General features: G+C 42.5%; 1 protein-coding gene across 1 annotated transcript in view; it reads left to right on the top strand.

Moving 5' to 3' along the window:
• The first annotated feature begins 15,185 nt into the window (after window positions 1-15,185).
• Window positions 15,186-24,834, top strand: part of RAB39A (RAB39A, member RAS oncogene family) — a 31,021-nt gene continuing 21,372 nt past the window's right edge. Inside the window, exon 1 of the mRNA XM_041769988.1 lies at window positions 15,186-15,514. Coding sequence (XP_041625922.1) covers window positions 15,288-15,514 — 227 coding nt within the window. The 5' untranslated portion in view covers window positions 15,186-15,287. The remainder of the gene's footprint in view (window positions 15,515-24,834) is intronic.

Below are 24,834 nucleotides of genomic sequence, written 5' to 3'. Positions count from 1 at the left end.
AATAGCCAGTCTTGTCCTATGAGTCATCCCTGGAGGCTCCATCAAGAGCCTGCCCCCCTCTCAGCTCTCTCAGCAATTATTTTCACCACTCAATTCCCGCATTAAATAATTTTCTACTTAAAAACAGCTGGAGTGGTTTTTGTTGTCTGTCCGTACCCTGACGGATTATAGGCAACAGACATTTAAGGATAGAGATCTGGGATTATGTGACCCAGGCTTTAGGAAGGAATGGGGAGCAGTTACAACTAGAAGATGAGATCCTGATAGACCATGATACCCAGTGGCATGTTACCTAAATGTGAACTGAAATGTGCCTTTTGTAGGCATGGCTTTGGTGGAGTGAGAAGCCAAAGCTCCAGCACTGGGTGCTATACAAGGCAGGGCTGAGAGGTCCAGGGGATTTTTTGCTCCCTTGGGTCCTCTTAAATCCACTCTGGATTTAAGACTTCCGCCCAGGGTGTGATCCTGGAGACTCAGGATTGAATCCCATGTCGGGCTCCCTACATGGGGCCTGCTTGCTTCTCCCTCTGCCTGTGTCTCTGCCTCAATCTCTCTGTGTCTCTCATGAATAAATAAATAAATAAAATCTTAAAAAAAAAACCCACTCTGGGGCACTCATATCCTCCCAGCTCTGAATAAAAAGTCAGACCAGTGAGTTTCAGGCTGTTCTTAGGTAATACGATGTCCTTGTGTTCTCTTTAGGTCACACAACACACAGTCAATTCAATAGTAAGACTCAGGACATCTGGGTGGCTCAGTCAGTGAAGTGTCTGCCTTCGACCGGAATCATGATCTCGAGGTCCTGGGATTGAATCCCGCATCAGGCTCCCTGCTCAGTGGGGAGCCTGCTTTTCCCTCTACCCTATCCCCTGACTCATGCTCTCTCGCTCTGTCTCTCAGATAAATAAATAAAATCTTTAAAAAAATAAGACTTTCCTGTCCCCGACACAGCTCTGGCTGTTGTTGCAGTGAGAAGCCTGCTATTGGGGAGAGGAGAAGGCAGTTCCCACCCTCCACCCCACCTACTTCTCCTCCCTCATCTCCCAAACTTGGGTTTTGGCTACTCATGGAAAAGAAAAGAAGGAAAGGAAAGGAAAGGAAAGGAAAGGAAAGGAAAGGAAAGGAAAGGAAAGGAAAGGAAAGGAAAGGAAAGGAAAGGAAAGGAAAGGAAAGGAGGGGAGGGGAAGGGAGGGGAGGGGAGGGGAGGGGAGGGGAGGGGAGGGGAGGGGAGGGAAGGGGAGGGAAGGGAAGAGAAGAGAAGAGAAGGGAAGAGAAAAAGCATACCTAACTGACACTGTGGTGTCATGCTTTCTGATCTCAGAAAAGATTTTAAACCAGCTTTTTTTTTTTCCTCCTAAGCAGCTTGGTAGATTTTGTGTGCTCTTCATAGATCCCATATCACTAGAAAGCTTTCGGTGGCAAGTCCCTTCCCGTGGGTGCATGATCTGTATTCTGGCTGGTGTTTGCTACCCCTGCTGCAGTCCACAGGCATCCAGTGGTACAGCTTCAGGACAGTCCTCGTGGATGCAACCTGACACATGCATCCTGCTGCCCCAACAAAGTAGAGAAATGCAAGTTAGTCCTAACACATCGGCAACCTCTCCTTCGCTCCTCCGCTGGAAGAGATAGCCAGCAAGGCTCTCACTCTTTAGATTGCTCAGGTGTGGTTAAAATACATTCCCAAACTGCTAGGGGCACATGTGGAACTCTGTGAGTGCTCCCTTGGGGAGGAAAAGAGGAGTTCACAGAACATGACTAGCTCTCTCAAAAACTCACCTCTCATCACCAGCAACCCATGACTTAAACTATCTACATAGACAGGAGTATGTGAGTTGAATGACCAGTTTTGGGGTGTCTCCTGAAATTTCTGTATCTTAGTCTGAAAATGCTTTGGAATATGTGCTCCCATATGAAGAATTTAGGTAAAACAGCCACTACATATTGTTTTTGTTTTGTTTTTTAAGATTTTATTTATTTGAGACAGAAAGAGAGAGAGCACAAGCAGAGGGGAGGAGCAGAGGGAGAGGGAGCAGACTTGCCAGTGAGCAGAGAGCCTGAAACAGGGCTTGATCCCAGGACCCTGAGATCACTACCTGAGCCACTGAGCAAGTCATACCTTAACCAACTGAGCCACCCAAGCGTCCCTAGACTGTATAATTTTTAAGGTTTCTTCTAGCTCTAAAAACTGTATGTGTGGAGGTGGGAGGTATATTTGAAGAGAAGAATAAAATGCTAGTGGTAATGGCACTGAGTTGAGGACAAAAGTTGTGCACATGTGCGGGGAGGGGTGTGGTTGGGATAGGTGTAGCAGTTGGCCACACAACATTTATTCCCTGTTCACTCTCCCTGAAAGCCTTGAAAGACAGGCAGAAAGGATGACCATTCAAGACTTCAAAGACCTATTGGCCAGACACCATCATTTGAAGAGAACTGAAGATGGTGGTTTAGGAAACAAAAAACCTTTTTTTCCTCTTCTTTTTGAGATCTTTAGGCTCTTAGGGAAATATCATTTTGTATATTTAATTAAGGGAGGATCATAACAATGACTCTTGTAATACACTAGGTCTCCAGGCACCTGGCTGGTTCAGTTGGTGAAGCATGCAACTCTTGATCTCAGGGTTGTAAGTTCAAGCCCCACGTTGGGTGTAGAGATTACTTAAAATCTTTAAAACGTCTCTATGTTTTTAATAAAAATAAATGGATGCTCTTTTGCAGCAACTCCGTGAATGCATTACTGAAGAATGCAGGCTGCATTTCAAGCTGCCATTCTTAATGAAATGTTGCTTGAGAGAAAATGTAGTAAAAGCTAAATCATTTCTTAAAGAATAATAAGAGCCTAAGCATTTAGCTTTCGTAAGATGAATAGGTCCTGAACACTCTTTGGTGGACTTCCAATCAGAAATAAATGGCATCTGAGAAGGTTTAGAATTGGAAGAGAGCCAATTCTTTCTCTTTGCTCCCCCTCAATAATATTGGTTTTTGAGCATTTGTGTAGAGAAAAATTTTCTAAATGTTTTAGGTCTGTGATTAGAGGAAAATTTGCTTCTACACTCACAGTTGAGAAATTCCAACAAAATTGCTTTCTTTAATGATCTTGAAATTCATTGTGTTGATTTATACCCTAACCTTTGAGTCATTTACTTTCCAGTGATGGGAATCATGAAGTAAGGAAAAACTGAAGTGATCAATCATCAAGTAGTCACTCTTAGCAAAACTGTCAATTTGATAGGTAAAAATTGGGTATCATTGATTTAATTTGCATTTCTTTGATTACTAGTGAGGTGGGGCATTTTTTCAGTGCTTACTGGCCATTTATATTTCTTCATTTCTGAATAACCTGCTCACCGATAGAAATAATCTTTTGATAAGTCAGATGGCAATTTCCACCAGAATAAAGACAAACTATATTTCAGCACCTCTCTTTTTTAATTTGTACCTTAATGATACTGCTTGTAGATGAGTAGATTACAGGTATCTAGCCATAAAACAAAAAACTAACTAAAAGATTAACCTTCTTAAATGTGGATAACTTTTAAATGCTTTTGCTAGGGACACCTGGGTGGTTCAGCGTTTGAGCATCTGCCTTTGGCTTAGGGCGTGATCCTGGGGTCTAGGATCAAATCCCACATCAGGCTCCCTGCATAGGGCCTGCTTCTCCCTCTGCCTGTGTCTCTGCCTCTCCCTCTATGTCGCTCATGAATAAATAAATAAAATATTTTTAAAAATTTTTTTGCTATAACTGATCTGCTATTTTCAGACAAAAATGCTTCTAAAAAGTCAACTGTTCTAACAAATTCTTACCCTTAAAAGACAGATATCAATATTTAATTTGCTTATCAATTATAAACTTATACAAGTTAACTCCTTGAGTTGCTGACATGAATTTTCATCTTAAATGATTGAGATAGACACGTAGTTTCATCTAATGTAAAATTTTTCCAGGTTAAGCTCCTAAAGTCATGCTTCATTACATTGAACTTTAGGGTCTGAAGACCCTTGCATCTTTGTGCTAGAATGAATTCAAAACTACTGCTTGGAGATAATCTAGGCTCTACCCAAGAGTATTCCCTGGCCTATCTCCATGACCTTCTAAGACTTTTCTGCCCTCAAAAGAGGCTGTCAATCCTATTCCTAGCCCAGATCACTATTAATATTTATGGATCTACCTTGAACTCCACTCCAGGTACATGTCATTGAGAATGACATTGAACACAGTACTTATCCAAAGTAAGACATAATATTTCTGGAAGATTGACTGAATGGGTTATTTCCCCCATTCATGCTAAGATCTATCCCTAGGAAAGACCAAGCCAGAAGAGAAGTGAACGTTGGTCTCTGACAATTCTGTTCTTGCTAAATTAAACTCAGACATGATGTCATTGGCCTACACCTAGGGGAATTGATATGTAACAATCAAACTCACTGGCTTCTCACTTTCTTGACCTCCTCCTCTTTGTAGACATTCTTCATCTATACCACCTGAGGTATCTATTTTCCAGAGTCACGTCCTGAATATCATCACCAGAAATGGTACCACCTACTTCCAAATTCACAAATCTAACATCCCAACCTCTTTACTGCCCATCCACCTTCTTTACCCAAGGAGTGCACTCCCACAATCTTCATCTCATTGAGTACCTATCAATACCACTACTACCACCATTTCAATTGATCATTTCAAGTTTTGTCCTCACTTTCTTCTTTACCCACCTTAGGTACAATGTCCTAAATTTATGATCATACATGTAATTTAAATTTAAAAATCCAAGGGCAGGGGTACCCAGGTGACTCAGTCAGTTAAATGTTCGACTACCTGGGTGGCTCAGTCAGTTAGTTAAGTGTCTGACTCTTGATTTTGGCTCAGGTCATGATCTCAGGATCCTAGGATCTAGCCCTGCAAAGGGCTCATGGCTCAGTGGGGAGTCTGCTTGAGGATTTCTCTCCCTCTCCCTCTGCCCCTTCTCTGCTCATGTGTGCACACATACTCTTTCTCAAATAAATAAACCTTTAAAAAAATAAAAATAAAAATCCAAGGGTGTATCTTGCTTTAGCTATAGCTTGATGCTAGGATCAGATGTCATAAGGACCCAGTTTCTTTTCTGGGTTTAAGAGCTGTTCTTCCTCTGTGTTGGTTCCACCCTCAGGGAGGCACTCTCCTCATGATGGCAAGAGAGCTGTATTCACTAGCCTCAAAACTCCAAATCCAACTGAAAGAGAGATTCTCTTTTTAAATAGCTTTCACTAAAGTTCTGAAATTCACTGAGAATCACTGAAACAATGAGCACGTAACATCTCCTTCTGGTTTTCAAGAATGTGAATATGATGCTGGTGCTTCTATGATGGCTTTGGGGGTGAAAACCACATGCGGAGCAGGGCAGAACAACAGTATCGATAGAGCCTAGGTCCCTACCTTTGTAAAGCTGCCCTGTTTGTCCTAGAGAGCCCAACTTCATACTTCCTTTATATGAAGGAGAAATAAATTTCCATCTTATTTAAGCCATTGGTATTTTGTTATTTTTGTGTTTTCTGTCACTCATAGCCTAATCTAATGCTAACACTAATAGATGCAAAATATATGGTGTTGAGCCTGACCAAGGCATTTCAAGAGCTCTGTATAGCATGAAAATGTAAAAAGCAAACAGGAAATAGAAGATGAAGGAAATCCAATGGTACCGAAGCATATCTGTTATGCCATCCTCAAAAGTTTAAATGTTATTCTTTAAGCAATGTGTATAAGTATATACATAGGGTATTTGAAATAGTTTGAGATAGCTGTACTATGATTAGATTATTCTATGTTAGAAAGCTTCTTGAAGATCTTTTGGAGTTGAACAAAACCAGAGGAATTGAGTTTGTAACAACTTTGGTAAGAGATAAGAAGGGTCAAAGTCAGGGCAACAGTACTGAGGAAGGCAAAGTGTAGACAGATTTGAAAGATATATACAGGTAGAATTGACCAGAGTTTGGTCAACCTGAATAACTTCTGAAGCAATAGAGACAGACAGACACTGTTACAAGACTACAACCAACTGGGCTACCTGGGTGGCATAGTTGGTTGAATAGCCGACTCTTGGTTTAAGCTCAGGTCACAATCTCAGGGTCCTGGGATCAAGCCCTAAATCCAGCTCTGCATTCAGCATGGAGTCTGCTTTAGGATTCTCTCTCTCTGATTCTCTCTCTCTCTTTCTGCCCCTCCCCCTGCTCTATCACACGCAAGCGGACAAGCCCACACTCTCTCTTTTTCAAATAAATAAATACATCTTAAAAAGAAAAAATACTACAACTAACTGATATAGAAGTCCAAACAAGCATTCCAGAGGGATAACATGAAAAAAATGCAGCTACCCATTCCAGTAGATTTTTCATTCATCACCCAAGTATATATATATTTCTCACAAAAGCCCTGAGATTCACATGCATGCTGTGTCTGAATGAATGTACATAGTTTATTGGAGTGCACACATATTTAAATCACTCTTACATATCAGTTATCATTTGGATCAGTTCTTCCTCTTTTGGCAGGTAAGATATCTGCAGTCTACTGCTTCAGGCAGGCATATGAACTGTAACTTTCTCTTTCTACAATTCAGCTTTTTCTTTGAGTCTCCATTCCACTTAATGACCTAATGTAGTCATTGAGGATCCCTCCCACCCCGCCCCGACATCACAGGTTTAAACTTTGTCTATTCAGTACCTTTTTCACCTTTCCATGTTTATTCAGGTCATTTAAATTCCTGGAAGTTGATATGAGCTCACTGTATTGGAGGCTGAGAGTGGAATTAGACATTGGTCCAACTGAAAAATGGCAAAAGACTTCACTAATGCAAGGGCTAGAATCGTATCTTTTAAGTATAGAGGAGTATATAGAATAAATTTTACCATTCACATGCCCTTCAAGGGACAAATAAAACAAAATAAAAATAATGCCTACACATGTGAGAAAATTATATTTTTAAAGTGTGAATTGACTTCTGATTCACTTTGGATGAAATGCCCTATTCAGAAAAGAACTGTGAAAATCATAATTTTTTAGGGTATTGAGAATGGCATGAACATATACTTCAAATTGACTTCTAATTTTATGCAATTATTTTAGTTCACTCTATTCATAAACTTGGGAAAAGTCTATTTGTCTTGAACAGTCTCCTAAGACAGTTAAATGAGACTAGCTATCCAGTTCAAATCAGAACTTTGGTGCCAACGCAATCAGCCCCTGATTTTGAGAATCAGGTATGGAGTGTAGTGAGGATGTTAATCACTTCATATGGAGCCTTCGGCCATCTGTATCATGACTCCCTGGTAGAACTTTTAGGAAAATAGCTAGTTTTGACATCAAATTTATGATCAAAATTAATTCTTAGTAGGAAAAGATTATACAACACTTAACTTATAAATACAAAACTGTAACTGATACACCTCGTTTGTATTCTCCATACCCAGAAATATTTTTAAATCTCATCCAAAGTCTTCAGTCTTCATATCTGAAATCAAACGTCACTTTTTTTTTTTTTTTAAGGATTGTATTTATTTATTCACGAGAGACACACACACACACACACACACAGAGGCAGAGACGCAGGCAGAGGGAGAAGCAGACTCCATTCAGGGAGCCTGATGTGGGACTCAATCCGGGGACTCCAAGATCACGCCCTGGGCCAAAGGCAGACTCTCAACCACTCAGCTACACAGGCATCCCTGTTGCTATCTTTTCCATTTAAAGACCCCTTATCAGGGGCACCTGACTGGATCAGTCAGTAAAACAGGCAACTCTTGATCTCAAGGTTGTAAGTTCAAGCCCTATATTTGATGTAGAGATTACTTAAAAATAAAATCTTGAAAAAGAAAATAAATATCCTTTATAAGTTACCCTGATTTTATCTTCTAGAGGTAACCTTATGGAAACCTTAAATTTATTCGACAAATACTTATTGTCTGTTATAATCCAAGTACTGTGCTAGGCACTGGGATACAACCATGAATAAAACAGTCCCTCTTGGGGGAGGCAGACAATAAGTAAAATGCATATCAAGTTATGTGATGATAAGTGCTATGGAGAAAAATAAAGCAGACAAGAGGGTTGGGGTACAGTTTTGCATGTAGTAGAGAAGGAAAGCTTCATGAAGATCTTCAAGTGGAGCTTGAGTGAGGTGAAAGAGCAAGTCATGCAAAGATGAAATGAAAGAGCCCTTCCAGAGGGAATAGTGGGTACAAAGGTGCTGAGGTGGCAGCCTGCCTCTCATGTTTGAGGAACCCAGTATGTTGTAAAGGTAATGAAGGGAAGATAGAAGATGAGGCCCAAGAGGGAATGAGAGATCAAGGAGTTTGACTTTTCCTGTGAGATAAGAAGCCATTAGTTCCTGACCACAGACGTGACAAGATCTGACTTACATCTTGCAGGATCACTGTAGCTGCCAGGTTAAAATAAAAAATGGTACTAGCGTGGCAAGACCTAACTAGATCTATTACAGTAATCCGGACCAGAGCTGATGGCAGCTCAGACCGTGGTGGCAGAGGTGAAAGTGGTGAGAAATGGTTAGAATCTAGATATATTTTGAATATATAACCTATGGAATTTGTTGATGGAATACTTATGCGGGAAATGAGAAAGCGTGGAATCAAGAATGAGATGTTTGGCCAAAGAAGACATGCAGATGGCCAACAGACACATGGAAAGATGCTTGACATCACTCATCAGCAAAATACAAATCAAAACCACGATAAGCCATATGACACCTGTCAGAATGGCTAAAATTAACAACAGGTGTTGGAGAGGATGCAGAGAAAGGGGAACCCTCTTACTTTGTTGGTGAGAATGCAAATTGGTGCAGCCACTCTGGAAAACAGTATGGAGGTGCCTCAAAAAGTTAAAAATAGAGCAGCCCAGGGGGCTCAGCGGTTTAGCGCCACCTTCAGCCCAGGGCATGATCCTGGAGACCCAGGATCGAGTCCCACGGCGGGCTCCCTGCACGAAGCCTGTTTCTCCCTCTGCCTGTGTCTCCGCCTCTCAGTCTGTGTCTCTCATGAATAAATAAATAAAGTCTTTTTTTAAAAAAAGTTAAAAATAGAACAACTCTATGATCCAGCACTACTAGGTATTGAGCCAAAGGATACAAAAATACTGATTTGAAGGGGCACATGCACCCCAGTGTTTATAGCAGCATTATCAACAATAACTGAATTATACAAAGAGCTCAAACGTCCATTGCCTGTTGAATGGATAAAGATGTGGTACACGCACACACAATGGAATACTACTCAGTCATAAAAAGAATGAAATCTTGCCATTTGCAACAACATGTACAGAGCTAGAGATTATTATGCTCAGTGAAATATGTCATTAGAGAAAGACAAATACCATAAGATTTCACTCATTTTGGGATTTAAGAAACAAAACTAATAAGCACAGGTGTTTGGTGAGCAACTAAAGTACAATGGTTCCATTTACTGAGGTGCTGAAGACTCAGAGAGGAACAGGTTGATCTTGCTGTTGTCTCACCCATAAACCCTAACACCCAAACTGAGTATATGATATACAAAGTACGTCTGAGTGTTCAGTGTAGCATTCATATAGACCATGGGGACAACAGAAGATGCATTAGAGATCGTCTCACTCACTAGCTTTGGAAATGTTTTAGTTTCAAAAGAAATTTTACATCTTGAACCAGCACACCTACATGTAAGTACACACAGAGACATATACATTACTGAAACAAAAGTCTCACGAAACAAACATCTTTATTAGGTATGATGTATTCTGGTATTTTTTAAATATTTTACTTATTTATTCATGAGTGACAGAGAGAGAGGCGGAGACACAGGCGGAGGGAGAAGCAGGCTCCATGCAAGGAGCCTGATGTGGAACTTGATCCCGGGTCTCCAGGATCACGCCCCGGGCCAAAGGCGGCGCTAAACCGCTGAGCCACCCGGGCTGCCCTGGTGTTTTGTTTTGTTTGAATTCTGGCAGTTACCCCCCAAATTGATTTTATAGCCTCCAGTTTGAAAAACACTGATGTAGATCAACGTTTTTAGTGTCTAGATGAGGAAACAGAGAACCAGAGAGACTTAGTGACTTTAAAAAGTCTCCATAGTTAGCGGCAACATGGGAACCTCCATGTAGGTCCCTTGACTCCTGGTCAATAAACAACAAAAAGAAGGCTAGATCCTCCTTTCTGGCATTTCTCATATTTTCACTTTCCTTTAAAAATATATACATATTAAAGCAGAATATCCTGAGTAAGTTTAAGTAGCTTTCTTAAATAAATGTGCCCTCCCTGTGTGACTTATTTATTAAGCTTAAACTTCTACAAACACTTCTAATTAAAATATTATTTGTACTCAGCATAACCCAAATATACTTAAAATTATAATTATTCATGGATTAGTCAAAGGCAAATCTTAGGATCATAAAATCATTTAATTTTAGTTCATCAAGCAGCTCACTGGTTCCATGCAGACTACGCATGTACAGAAGCTCAGGATCATAGAGAATTATGGTTAACAGCTCATTTCCACTCAGTGAGCATTTATAGAGCACCACAATGTGCCAGCTCTGTGTGCTGGGGAAATAACAATGAATTACAATGTAGTCAGCCAGTCAAACCAATAGCCATAATTCAGTAATGAGACATATTATAGAAGATATGAGATATCATAGAAGTACAGAGTACTCTTTGCTTAACTGCTATGGGAACACCGATGAGTGAAAAATCAATTTTCCTTGGGGGCATGAGTGGTTTAGAAAGATTACAAAGGGGAGGTAATATTTGTTGTGGGCCTGGAAGATGAATCGAAATTTGCTGACCAGGGACATCTGGGTGGCTCAGTGGTTGAGCATCTGCCTTTGGCCCAGGGCGTGATTCTGGAGTCCCGGGATCAAGTCCCACATCGGACTCCCTGCATGGAGTCTGCTTCTCCCTTTGCCTGTGTCTCTGTCTCTCTCCCTGCATCTCTCATGAATAAATAAATAAAATCTTTTAAAAAATTTGCTGACCAAATGAATAATGAAAAGGAGAGGATACAATAGCATGGGGGAAAAAGGTATGGCTTGAGTAGCATATCATGTAGAGGAGTCATTGACTAAATCACAGAAGCCACACTCTGGACCTGTATTACATGATTAGGTATTCAGACCTTATCCTGGGGTGAATGAGTCACCAAAGGCACTCAATGTCATAATTCTAGAAGCAATGTGGATCTAAATGGGAGGCCGTCATGGAATGAATTCTATCCCTCACAAAAGATGCAAAGAAGTCCTAATGTCTCATACTTCAGAATGTGCCTTATTTAGAAACAGTCTTTGCAGATGATGAAGCTAAAATGAGGTCATTATGGTGGGCCCTGATCCAATATGAGTGGTGTCCTCATAAAAAGGGGGAAATGTGTGGGCAGCCTGGGTGGCTCAGTGGTTTAGTGCCACCTTCCGCCCAGAGCATAATCCTGGAGACTGGGGATTGAATCCCACGTCGGGTTCCCAGCATGGAGCCTGCTTCTCCTGCTTGTGTCTCTGCCTCTCTCTCTCTCTCTCTCTGTCTCTCATGAATAAATAAATAAAATCTTTAAAAGGGGGAGGATCTGTGGACACAGACATGTACAGTGGGAAAATTTTGTGAAGAGACACAGGAAAAAAGCCATGTCATAATGGAGGACTGGGATGATATACCTTCATGCCACAGAATGCTAAAGACTGCCCAGCAAACCACCATGAGCTAGGCAAGGGCCTGGAACAGATTCTACCTCACAGCCCAAAGAAGGAATCAACCCTGGAACACCTTGGACTTCTAGCCTCTGAGGCAATAAATTTGTTACTTTAAGCCATTCTGCTAGTGGCACTTTGTTACAACAGCCCTGGGAAACTAACATGGAGGTCACTGAGCAGTACAGTCTGAAGTGATAAGAGATTGAACAAAGACAATGACAGTGGGAAGTTCAGAAAATGTCATAAATCTGAAAGATACTGCTGAGGTCAAAGTGCTGGGATTTGATAATTGGCTGAATATGCCAAAGGAGAGAGAGAGAGAGAGGAGCCCAAGATGGGTGCAGCTGTTATTCTAGCTTAATCAACTAAGCATAGTGTCTAAACTACCTTAGACCTATGGAGTCTTATGTGAGATCTCTCCTGAGGCCAGGGACCTTATAAATAGCCCCATGCCTCTTCCTCTGGCTAATAGTATCTCACTATGCTTCTGAGCTCTCATTCAAATCTTTCTTTGGGCTGGTTTCCCAGTTGACTTGTAGCTATGGTCTGCTCTATCTACCTAGTCCCTGTAAGAGGCTTCACTTGACTTGCCTACTTTCCTTTCCATTTTTGTTTTGTCCAGGATGCTACATATTAGACTATCCTTAGCTCTGCCTTTAGACCAATTCCATCCCTCCCATATACACAGCACAAACCACTAGCCTCCAGATTCAGTACCACCATCTCCCATTTATTTAGGGAGCTAGAATAGGTACTAAAGACATTAACCCACTAGGAAAGGAAAACATAGCAAGAAATATGATTTCAAGGGTGCCTGCGTGGCTCAGTCAGTTAAAGTGTCTGCCCTCAGCTCAGGTCCTGGGATAGAGCCCCACATCCAGCTTCCTGCTCAGCGGGAGTCTGCTTCTCCCCCTCCTCTGGCTGCCGCTCCCCCTGCTTATATGGCTCTTTCTCTCAGATACTAAAATCTTTAAAAAAAAAAAAAAAAAGAAAGAAATATGATTTCACTTTTGGACATTATAAAGATTATATTTTTGACACAAAAGGAAGCCACTGACCAATCCTTCCTCCAGAACTGCTAATACCCCATATACCCCATCCAAAGGGGATTGGCTTGCTACATGTTCCTGTCTTGCTTGCCATACATCTTTGGTATAAACACCTGTTCCAAACCAGGCCAACTAGATTGTCTCTGGAGAAAAATGGAAATCGGTCTCTGTATGTGTCTAGATATCTAAGATGGAACTCGAGACAACTATCATTTTCTCTAAGGACCAAGCAGGAGACAAAGCTGGTTTGCAGAGAGGTAAAAAGTAAGCAGATGTTAAAAGGAAGTAAATATCAGAGAGACAGAGACCCACACTGACTGTGCTTCTTTACAGCTTTCCCTTTCCCGGTTCCAATCCCTTTATGACACCATCTGCATTCCTGCCTGTGGATTGTGTAAAAATACCTCTGTATCTTTATGATAAGTGGATTTGTCTTTTTATATCACCCTAACTGGAGTTTGTTTCAAAGAATCCTAACCAACACAGATGTGTTGAGTTTGAAATGTGTATCCAACACCTAAGGGGAGAGGTTGTTGGAAATGTGGGTCTGAAGACAGAGCAGAGGTTGAGGGCGGACACATGGTGTGGGTAAAGGAGTAACTGAAGTCACGAGTTGATGAGGTCACCAGAAGCAGCTCAAAGTAATAGAAAAAAAAAGGAGAGGAAGAAAGGAAAAATGGGTCTCTTAGGAACGTTAATATTTAAGAAACAGATGAAAGAAAAAGGAAATAAAATATCCAGTCCAGTATGGCTGCTGGACCCTTATCAGAAAAGCAAAAGCTTTACCAAAGGCCCTTTAAGTCTCATTGGTCAGAACTCTGACACTGGCCATCCCTACTTAGAGAAGGACTCTGGATAGGAGCTGACACCCAATCAGCTTTTAACAACAGATTATAATCAACCAGAACTACCGGGAGGTGAAGAATGAAAGCTACAGATAGAGGTTGGGGCAGCCCCATAGGGGCTTTGATAAAAGTCCCTGACAACCTACCAAAAGCAGTTCTAGAGGGACACCTGGTGGCTCAGTCAGTGGAGTGTGGGACTCTTGAGCTCCAGATTGTCAGTTCAAGTCTCACCTTGGATTTATAGTTTACTTAAAAATAAGATATTTTTAAAGCAATTTCATTAAGTATGGAGAAGGCTGCTGTTGAAGACTAACTGGTGGATGGAAAATGAGTACAGATGGTTCTTTCCTAAAATCTGAAAAGGAGAATAATGGTGGGAGTGAAGATCTAAAGAAGCATAAGGTAAAGTTCTGTCTGGCTTTAGGATTTGTGACTACATGAGCATGTTTATAGGCTGAGGAGCCCAAGCGATTAGAGCTATACATACTGTGATAAAAAGATCAACTATTGGGTAAAAAAATGCAAAATCCCTTGGGTGATGGAGATTAAATGTGATATTGAAAGTGATACCTTTGTCTCCAAAACAAGAGAGGAAGATAAGGATGAACGACAATTGTGCAGGTTCGGTTATGGGTATGAAAAACAAAAAAGCGGAGTTGTCGAAAACTCTTATTTTGGCAAAAATACACTTTAAAACTGTTTTTAAGTTTCAAAAGCTAGGCCATAAATTCACCATTCCCCGATTTGAAGAAAGGCATGAAGCAACAGCAAGGTCGCATCAAAATTCAGGTGTGCTTATCTATATTTGGATCCCGGATCTGACTTGGCGAGGTAGAGACCCCTCCAGCGTGAGCATCTCCACATTTCACTACCCCCCCTCCCCGGGGCTGGGAGACCCGGAGAGGATGCAGCAGCCCCCGGCATTCTTCTCACTATTCCGCGGCACAAGGAGTGAGGACGGTGCCGGTGGAGCAGGAGCCATGGTCATAGCGCTTGCTAGAAGCATCCAGAACTTGCTCTGCAAATTTGTTTCGATTCTGTTCTTCGCTCCTTCACCTTGAGCGCGGCGGAGGTGGCGCCGAGCGAAGCGAGCCCGCAGCACGCCGTCAGTGGGCACCCGCAGCGGCCCGGGACCGCGGCCGTGCACCTGGGACCGCTCTGGTCCGCGGAAGGAAACGCAGCCGACGGGGCCGCGGCACGGCCTCCGCGACTTGCACGCGCCCCGCCACTCTGGCCAGCCCGCCCCACGCCCGCAGGAAACCGACTCTCACTTTTCATTGGCTGAGCCTCGCGGAGGGGAACCCTTCCTTCATTGTCATTGGCTGCCGCTGCCGTCACGTCCCCTCGCCACACCCACCTTCCCGGCGGCGCCCAGGGAGCGTCGGGGGAGAGAGAGTTCCCGGGGGCGGGGCCGGGAGTCGCGCGCATCCCCCCGGGTCCCCTCCCTCCCCCTGTCCCTCCGCCCCGCGCCGCGGCCCCCGCCCCGCCCCCTGGCCCCAGGCCCCGCCCCCACCCCGCCGGGGCCCGCCCCTCCCTCCAGAGAGGGCGGGGACCAGGCGGCGGCCGCAGTCGCCGGAAGATGCTGGAAGCCGGCAGGCGGGCGGCCGGGCGGTGCTGAAGGGACAGTTCCCGCCGCCAAACTTGCGGGGCGGCGGGAGGGCGGCTGCGGCTGCCCCGAGCCCGCGGGGGGCGGGAGCCATGGAGACCATCTGGATCTACCAGTTCCGCCTCATCGTGATCGGGGACTCCACGGTGGGCAAGTCGTGCCTCCTGCACCGCTTCACCCAGGGCCGTTTCCCCGGGCTGCGCTCCCCCGCCTGCGACCCCACGGTCGGCGTGGACTTCTTCTCGCGCCTGCTGGAGATCGAGCCGGGCAAGAGGATCAAGCTGCAGCTGTGGGACACCGCGGGGCAGGAGCGCTTCAGGTAGGGCCGCCGGGACCCCGGGGGACCGCCCCGCCCGGCTGGGAGGCGGCTCCGGCCCTGCCCTCTCCAAAGTGCAAACACTCCGCCACCCTCGCTTCCCCTTCGCCCCTCCTCTTCCAGGGACGACTTCCTCCTCCGCAATTTCTCACTTCTTTCTTTGGCGCCCATTTCCTGCGCCTTGCCTTTCCCGCCTCAACAGGGCCCCCCCCACTCAGGACACCCCCACTGCGGGACCCCCCCACGACAGGACCCTCCCTCACTGCGAGACACCCCCCCCTGCACAATCCCTCCCGACTGCGGGACCCCCCCACTCTGGGACACCCCCCACTGCAGGCCCCCCCCACTCCAGGACGTCTCCCTCTTGCCCGGCTCTGCATGCCCCTGGCTCTGTCTGCCGGTGCTGTGGTCCCCAACTCTTCAGCACCCCTCCCCCTGCTGCCTGCTCCCCAAACTCGGCGCCCCTCGCCGCGCACACCCCGCCCCTCTGGGCTCCCCTCCCGCGCCTCTGCTCCATGCGGCCCGGGAGAACTGCAAAGTGGGGTTCCAGCGAGCCGGAGCTCCAGCCCAGCCTGCTGCATGAGCTCATTGGGCCCCGTTCGGAGAGGGAGGAGGATGCGGTAATGGTTGGAACACCTCGCCCCACCGAATGTGGTCATCAGAAACGCTGGGCCATGTGACCCGTGGGAATGTGTCTTAGGGAGCAGCTGGATGGATCATGGGGGCACAGGCACAGCACGAGGGCGGGGGGGGGTTCCTTGTTTGTGTAGTAAGGGCTGAGTTGTCTTTAGAAGTTTGTCATCATTGGTGGTTTGGTGGAGAAGAGAGAGACACTGAGATTTTGTCACGAACTTTTTCTTTATGCTATCTGTAATGGGTGCTTAACGTTCCAGGGTGAGCATGCATCAGAAAATGCGATTTGAATAGAGAGGGAGGGATCCAAATGAAGAGTCTCCTTCTAAATATGTTCATTCAGACCCCGAAGGAAGGATTTTGCAAAGAACTCATGTTACATAAATAAGAACTAAATGCAATTTGTATGCATTTCCTGGGTGTTTGAAACTGAACCGCATAATAAAGCATTATTTCAAATTCCTAGGATTTGGGAACACTTTTTTTTTTTTTTTTTTTTTAGAGGAAGGTAGGAAATCTGATATACCATGATGTTTTGGGTTGTTTGTTTTGTTTGTTCTTAAGACTGCATTGTCACCTGAAACTCACTTAAGCAAGCATTTCGCAATCTTCAGCAAGTACTGTTTGTGAAATGCAGTAGTCCATGAGGGGCCTTCCCAAACATGGCTTCTCCTCACCAGCCCTAGCCAGCGTCCCTTCCAATGAGATCAGCCTACTCCTGTGAGGATGTTCCAACTTTTAAAGTTCTGGTTTTCATTCCCAGCTGCACACGGATTCAGACAGATGATAAGTGAACTGCTTAGCTTGCTTATACCTTCATTTACTCCTATATATGAAGAGGAAAGATGGTAAGGCCAGCCCTTCTGAGAGATGTTAAAGGCTACTCTTAAAGCTTTGAATTGTACAATACCTAGAATTCCTTGAAGAATTTTGTTTTTCCTTTTCAAGAATCCTCTTTTAGTTAAAATGGAATTTCACATTTGTGATTCTCATCTGTAAAATGGGGTCATAAGGGTCTCTTAAGATTCCTTCTAGTTTTACCATTGCAAGATTGATTGTAAATTCCTTCGCTTGTCATCTCAATCAAATGAAACAAGATACTTTGTGGCCCAGGGATGCCTGGGTGGCTCAGCAGTTAAGTGTCTGCCTTCGGCTCAGGCCATGATCCTGGAGTCCCAGGATCCAGTCCACATAGGGCTGCTTGGAGCCTGCTTCTCCCTCTGCCTGTGTCTCTGCCTCTCTCTCTCTCTCTCTCTGTGTGTGTGTCTCTCTTGAATAAATAAATAAAATCTTAAAAAAAAAAGCATTAAAAAAAAAGCATTTACAATAGGTCTTATTCTACCTTTTAAAATGAATGTAATAAAAACATATTCTTTATGCCTTAAACTTCTAAAAACTAGTGGGTTGCAACTACAAGAAACATAAGTAGCAAAATCTTACTGTATTATTTCCTAAAAAGTAGACCCTCAACTTATTGACAAGAAGGTAAAGGATAATTCATTTGTTAGACTTTAAACTCCTTCCTGCTAAATAGATCATTGTTTTTTAATGCATTTGAGCACATGTAAATAGTAATTTGTTTTATATACATTATTAAAACCAAACAATACCTCTCCCATAATAATACAAGGACATTTAGGGAATGTTTACTGACAATGAGTCATGTTTTATTTTGTCTGGCTCTTTACCAAAGATATATTCATAAATACATACATATTTCAGTAGCTACGTCCAAATACTTGGTTTTCTGTTTAGCAGAATGTTTCACCATAAAATTACATTTGAAACAATCCTTGTTAAGCCATTCTGTATCTTTAGCAAAAAAAATTGATACTTCTTTGAGTAGTAGATTTCCTTACACATTTTATTTCTTAGAAAGATACTCTAGTTCATAAAGATATTAGTCATATCATATCATTAGGAATTCATGGGAAATTTTATATTTGAAGGCTATTGTTGATTAGATATAAATTAGCAAAAAGGAATCTGCTTTAGACAACTAGGCTATAGCTTGAAAGCATTAAAAAAAATAATGAGCGGGTAATTATGACCATACTTAGCCTTAGTTTTCTTCCCCCTCCACTTGAGATATGACCAATAAAGCTTTAATTTTCAATGTTCAGATTAACACAGCTAGAAGACAAGAATTACTTGCAAAAAGTAAGAGGAACCAAATCAAAATGATAAAGGTTTACAAAAATAATGTATACATGAGCACATAAATTTTAATGTTTTTATTATGTGTGTTAATGAGGATAAATGTCAAATTACTGTATTAAAGAGAGTCAAAATTACAGCGCCTTCATTAAAGATAAAATTTATTTCTCTGTGTTTAAGAGTCTCAAGGTAATTGGTCTGTGTTGGTGGAGGGACTCTGCTCTGAGCCATCATTCAGATACTTTTCTTTTTAATTTTCTGCCAACCCTAAGATATCATCATCTTCGTGAACACTGTGTTCCTGCACATCGGAAGGAAAAAGAAAAGCTCTAAATCAAGCAACGTTCCCTCTTTTTTTTAAAGTAGGCTCCATACCTAATATGGGTCTTGTACTTACAACCCCAAGATCAAGAGTCGCACATTCCACCACCAGACAGCCAGTCACTCCAAGCAATATTCTTGATAAGCAAGTGAGACCACTATGGTACAGATCACTTCAGCTCTAAGTACACTGAGAAGAAATTAGTTACAAGACCCCAGTTTGACTGGGCTTACCATGTGCCCACGAAGAAGGGAAGGTGGATCTGGCATTGTGGGCTTTGCAGGGAAACTAGCAATCACCACTTTTAAATTTTAATCATCACAGTGGACAAAGTTTAGCAGGAAAGGAAGCAAGAATATCATATGACACAGCATCAATAAGGATAAATATTAGAAGGTGCTAGAAGTATGGAGAGCATCAAATATAAGAATATAAATTTTGAACTTCCCGTAGAAAGCACTTATAGCAACATGAAGATAAAATGAGATAAAGAAGTGGCAATGTTGGCTGTAAGGATAGAAAACTTCAAGGCTTCAAACCAGATTTTGCCTTTTATTTCTTGTTGTCTGATCTCTGATATGTTATAGATACAGCCAGTGATTATAAAGCTCAGACATAAAGAGAATAGTATCCTCCTGGTGCAGTGCTTCTCAAACTGTGTCCTGCAGAATAGTTAGCCCTTGGGATTCTTTTTAAAAATGAATTCTGTGACCAGGTAAATTTGGGAATCCCTGTATTCCATGTAACACTCTCTTAGAAATTGATATCAAAAGCTCTCAGAACTCTTGCAGCAAGGAAGCCTGTTTAACTTTGATTAAACCATCATGTCTCAAGTTTATTTGACAGGTTATTTTTAAAATGTAAAAATCTATGATAACTCATGTTCAGAGGAGTCTAACCTGAGAGAAGCTCTGGTGATGAGTTGCTGGAGTCCCATCCTTTGAACAGAATCCCTGACCTGTTGAGGTGTAGAGCAATGGAAGACCTTCTGAGGTTCCTCAGCCAGCTAATTAACTTGGCAAAGGGCTGTGACTCATATGTGCTATCTAAGGGACAGCCCTGCCCTTCACTGGCCCCCCAAAATCTGAGGGTGGCCTCGAACTAACACAGTGAATATTCAGGGGTTCTCCCTAGCCTTCAGTCTGCCGTGTTATCTCCTTTGACTCCTCTTCTGCTGAGGATCTTTCTCCTCCTTTTGTGTCCTGCCTCTCTTTCAGCTGCTGATTTTTATTTTTCTATTACCCCACTCCTCTGTCTTCCCTCTTCCCTTTCCTCCCACCCTCCATCCTTTTCTCTCCTCCCTTCTTAGTGCATCTCTTACTCTCTCATTTCGCTTCATCTATCCCCTGGCTGCCTTCTGTCCCTGTCTTCCCCTGCCCCTTCAAAACATTCATATGAACTTAATGTTGAAAAGTAGCTTAATTTATGTTCTCTGTTTTTTTGTTTGTTTGTTTGTTTGTTTGTTTTAAGGGCAAACAACATGAAAGTTTTGTATTTCTCCTTAAGAGAACTTTTTTTGGGGACTACTGGATGAATCAGTGGTTGAGTGTCTGCTTTCGGCTCAGGTCCTGATCCTGGAATGTAAGATGGAGTCCCACATCAGGCTACTTGTGGGGAACCTACTTCTCCCTCTGCCTATGTCTCTGCTTCTCTCTCTCTCTCTCTGTGTCTCTCATGAATAAATAAATAAAATCTTTAAAAGAGAGAGAACTTTTTAATTTATTGATTGGTTTTAAAGATTGGTTTATTTGAGAGAGAGAGAGCATGCCCACAAGTGGGAAGAGGGGCAGAGGAAGAGAGAGAGCCCTCAGGCAGACTCCCCACTGAGAGAGGAGCCCAATACAGGGCTCGACCCATGACCCACGAGATCATGACCTGAGCCAAAACCAAGAGCCAGATGCTTAACCAACTGAACCACCCACGGACCCCTTAACAGAACTTTTAAAATCCCTTCACGAAAATGGTTTGTTTTTTGATTCCTACCCTCTTTACTGCAGTTCATAGTCTTCAATAGAAAAAGATTTTTAGATCCTGGATTGAAAGGTTCATAACTGCATATGTTTCAGAGCGGAAATTGTTGGCAATTAAGTGCCATAGTCATTGCCGTCGTCTCCTGTCGTTCAAAGTTTTTAGAAACCATAAAATCAACACTCTATTTGTGTTGAGTAATCAGATAAAATAATGTCTTGGTTAAAATTACTTGTGTTGTAAGTAACAGAAATCTAGCCAAATATGTTTGGGTAATAGGGGATAAATCATAAATGACCCAGATCTCATGAATGACAGAAGCTCATGGGACATGCAGGTGTCAGGAAGTCTGGGAACCCCAACAGCAAGCGTTTGTGGGTTTTCCCTCTGGTTCTCTGACTCTGCCAACTCCCGGTTCTCTCATGTCTGAGCCTCTACTCAGATTCTGGGAAGAAAATAGTCTCATGGGCTACTTGACAATTTCATTTGCTCCTTATTGACTACAGCTAATCAGCTTTCTCATAAAGTTTAAGACACATATTACACAGATATAAATATACTAGGTATGGATAATGTGTCATACAATGGAAATATATCTACAAGGATCTACTTTTTGGAAAAGAGAAATTCACAGAAGGAAGTGAGCAATCATCCCCCAAAGTATTTCTTTTGTGGTGTTTCATGGTAATATGGTATATGAGAAGGAGCAAGCATCATTTCTACCAGCTGTAGCAGGATGTGAAGCGATGACACATGTAGCCAGACATATTCTTATTCTGTAAAGATTATTTTTTTAAAGATTTGTTTATTCATTTGAGAGAGAGTGAATGAGAGAGAGGGCAAGAAGGGGGAGGGGTCAAAGGGAGAAGCAGGCTCCCCGCTGAACAGGAAGCCCAATGCAGGACTCCATTCCAGGACCCTGGGATCATGACCTGAGACCAAGGCAACCAACTGAGCCACCCAGGGGCCCATATTCTGTCAAGACTACTACTGCCCTGTCCCCTCAGGGAATTCAGCCCATTTTGAGTGACTATATAGTCAACACAATCCAGAAACTAGCTAGTAATTTGAAAAATCTGTAATTATCTTTCTTTTTTTTTATTTTTATTTATTTATGATAGTCACAGAGAGAGAGAGAGAGAGAGGCAGAGACATAGGCAGAGGGAGAAGCAGGCTCCATGCACCAGGAGCCCGACGTGGGATTCGATCCCGGGTCTCCAGGATCGCGCCCTGGGCCAAAGGCAGGTGCTAAACCGCTGTGCCACCCAAGGATCCCCTGTAATTATCTTTCTTAATGTCTTTTTTCTTCAAAAACTCAGTGAATTTAACCACAACCTCAATGCCCTATTGGTATATGAAGGTGACTGAACCTCCTGAGCTAAACTTAATATTGTTCCCCAGAGGTCTCAAGGTCTTGGGTGAACAGTAGGCAAAATTACAAAGTAAGCAAGGTGCATTCTTGGGGACCCTTTGGGCTTCCCCACTTTTCTTCCCTTCCACATTCTGGGTAGCAAGACCTTGACCTATTCATCCGTTCTCCCTCACGTCCCTTAATAGTCTATCTTAGCTTCAGAGACAGACACATGATTATTAATGTTTGAAGACAACTTAATAAGGGTCTTGCCAGGAGTATTTATATTCTAAAGGAGGATGACCAGTTACCGAGGGAATGCCGCCTCATCTTGATGCTTCTTTGAGGGCAGAATCATAGATGATATAGCTGGTGAGGGGTGGAAAATCCTCTCTTGATGCTACAGGGATGACCATCTCTTCTGGCACAGGCCCCATATTTTAGCTTTCAAAACAAGGTGTAGGAAAAAAAGTACAGAGATTACCACAGTAGTTTTCACTTGAAGAAAGCACTTTGCTCAGTCTGTGAGAAAGAGAGGAAGTTTCTAGCCATCATTAGGCAGTTTGGCTAGCATATACAGATTTCTGAACATTAACCTTTCATAGCCATGTTACTTAAAAGTTTAAAGATTTTAAACTTTCTTGGGGATGCCTGGGAGGCTCAATTGGTTAAGCATCTACCTTTGACTTATGTCATGATTTTGGGATCCTGGGATTGAACCCCACATGGGGCTCCCTGCTCAGCGAGGAGTCTGCTTCTCCCTCTGCCTCTAGTACTACCCCCACTTGTGCTGTCTCAGTCATTATCTCTGTCTTTCAAATATATAAAATCTTAAAAAATAATAACTTTAGTTAACCTAATCCTGACTGACTTAGAGGAATCTTCTTTCTTCTAGTCTTCTCTGTCAAGCAGTGGAAAAGGTGAGCCACCCAACTGATACTGAGGTATGCACACACCAGGGAACAGCAGAAATTGCTTTGATAAGTTATTTTAATTATTTCCAAAACGAAGTACCTGCAAAGCCTATACTTTATGATTTTAATAAATCTCTAAGTGTCAGTATGTTTTAATCAATTCTGATAATATTATAATTCAGGGAAGTTCACTTTAAAAATTACCACCCCACACTCTCTCTCTGGCTTATCATGAAACATCTTACAATGGTGGTAAAACATTGTTTTCTGAAAGGAATCACTTTATGTAATAAAGTACTGATTTGACCTTCAAGAGTTTCAGAAAAGCATGAAACAAAGATCAAAGTATGTTTTAAATTTACAAATGTATTTCTAGTTTAAGCTGTGAAAGAGTTTCAGAGTACAGGTAAGTGGTTCTGTGTTGATTGCTACCTGGCATATTTTAGTTTGGCTTAAAATCTCAACAGCGTTCTCAGAAGTGTTCTTGAAACATAGTGAAGGTTTTCTGTTTTCCTTCCTATGGTAGCAATTCATTTGTAACTTAGGAACAACTTGCTAAAGTTAAATTACTTTATTACTGACAGTAAGACCATCCACTGGGTTCAATAGCAAAGATATAAAGAAGCTATCAAAAATATCTCAGTGCCAGCTCATCAGGCTCCCTGCAGGGAGCCTGCTTCTCCCTCTGTCTATGGCTCTGTGTGTCTCTCATGAATAAATAAGTAAAATCTTTAAAAAAAAAAAAAAAGTCTCGGTGCCAAAAAATACTGAAGTGAGGGAACAGACATTTCTCTTAGGCTTGTTTCTACCTCGCTAACATGGTGAGTGCATCAGAAATCATGTGTGAAAGTCTTTGTCAAGCCACGCCCAAAAGGTCAGCAATGACTTTTCTTGGCAAAATGTGCTCTTTCACTAGGCTTATTTTTTTAAATTTATTTGTTTTTGTTTTAGTAATCTCTGCCCCCAATGTGGGGTTCAAACTTATGGCCCCTGAGATCAAGAGTTGTGTGCTCTTCCAACTCAGTCAGCCGGGCCAATTTTTTTTTCTAATTTTTGGATGATTGGTCATAGTTTCTTCTTAAATTATCTTCCTGGACTAAGAATGTTAGTGTGGTTTTTCTTTGATTTTTTAGTTGTTGTTGTTTCTAAGATTATTTATTTGAGAGAGAGAGAGAGAGAGAGAGAGAGAGAGAACACAGAGACAGGGGCAGAGGGAGAAGGAGAAGGAAAGCCAAGCAGACTCTGTGCAGAGTACAGAGCCCAATGCAGGGCTCATTTCACGACCCTGAGATCATGACCTGAGCTGTAAGTAAGACTCGAACACACAATCACCTGTGCCGGATAGGCGCCCTTAGTCTTTCTAAATGTATTTTATTTTTGTAGGACTTAGTGTGCTATAGCCCAACATAGGTAAAACTTAGGGACAGCTTTAGTGACAGATTCCTGCCTCAAAATGCAAAAGAATGGCCCAAATGGAACCCTCTCGGAGAAGAGACTAAGAAAGAATACTCCAAACAGGAGTTAGATAGATGTTAAGAACTTCCTGGCATATTGAAGAAAGATTATAATTTCTTAAATTCTAGGCATTGCCTCTTGTTTTTCTTCAGTGTAGTGTTTTTCAGAGTGATGTTAATAGGTGTAATTTGAGAAGTTTCCTTGGTCAAATAGTTTGGGAAATGCTGGGCTGTTGCAGGATTTCTCAGAGCTTTTAATATATAGTTATAATAATAGACATTGTGAATACCCAAGGTAGGTACAGTGTTTCCCTAACCCAGAGTCCTTTTACATAGAGCATTTTAGGAACTGATAGGTTGGTAGGTAGAGCATTTTAGGAAACAATACTTAAAAAAAAAAGTATTGGCAATACCTTAAATTTTAGGAATATATTTGAGAATCTCTCAAGGTTTCTTCGTTCATGTGATTCTCCATGTCTTTTTCTGGTGCTTCTGGGTATGATTTTCATCAGGTTTCTCTTTTA

This window comes from Vulpes lagopus, chromosome 10 (assembly GCF_018345385.1).
Source record: "Vulpes lagopus strain Blue_001 chromosome 10, ASM1834538v1, whole genome shotgun sequence".
Classification (NCBI taxonomy): Eukaryota; Metazoa; Chordata; class Mammalia; order Carnivora; family Canidae; genus Vulpes; species Vulpes lagopus.
This window is presented reverse-complemented; position numbering and strand designations above follow the sequence as displayed.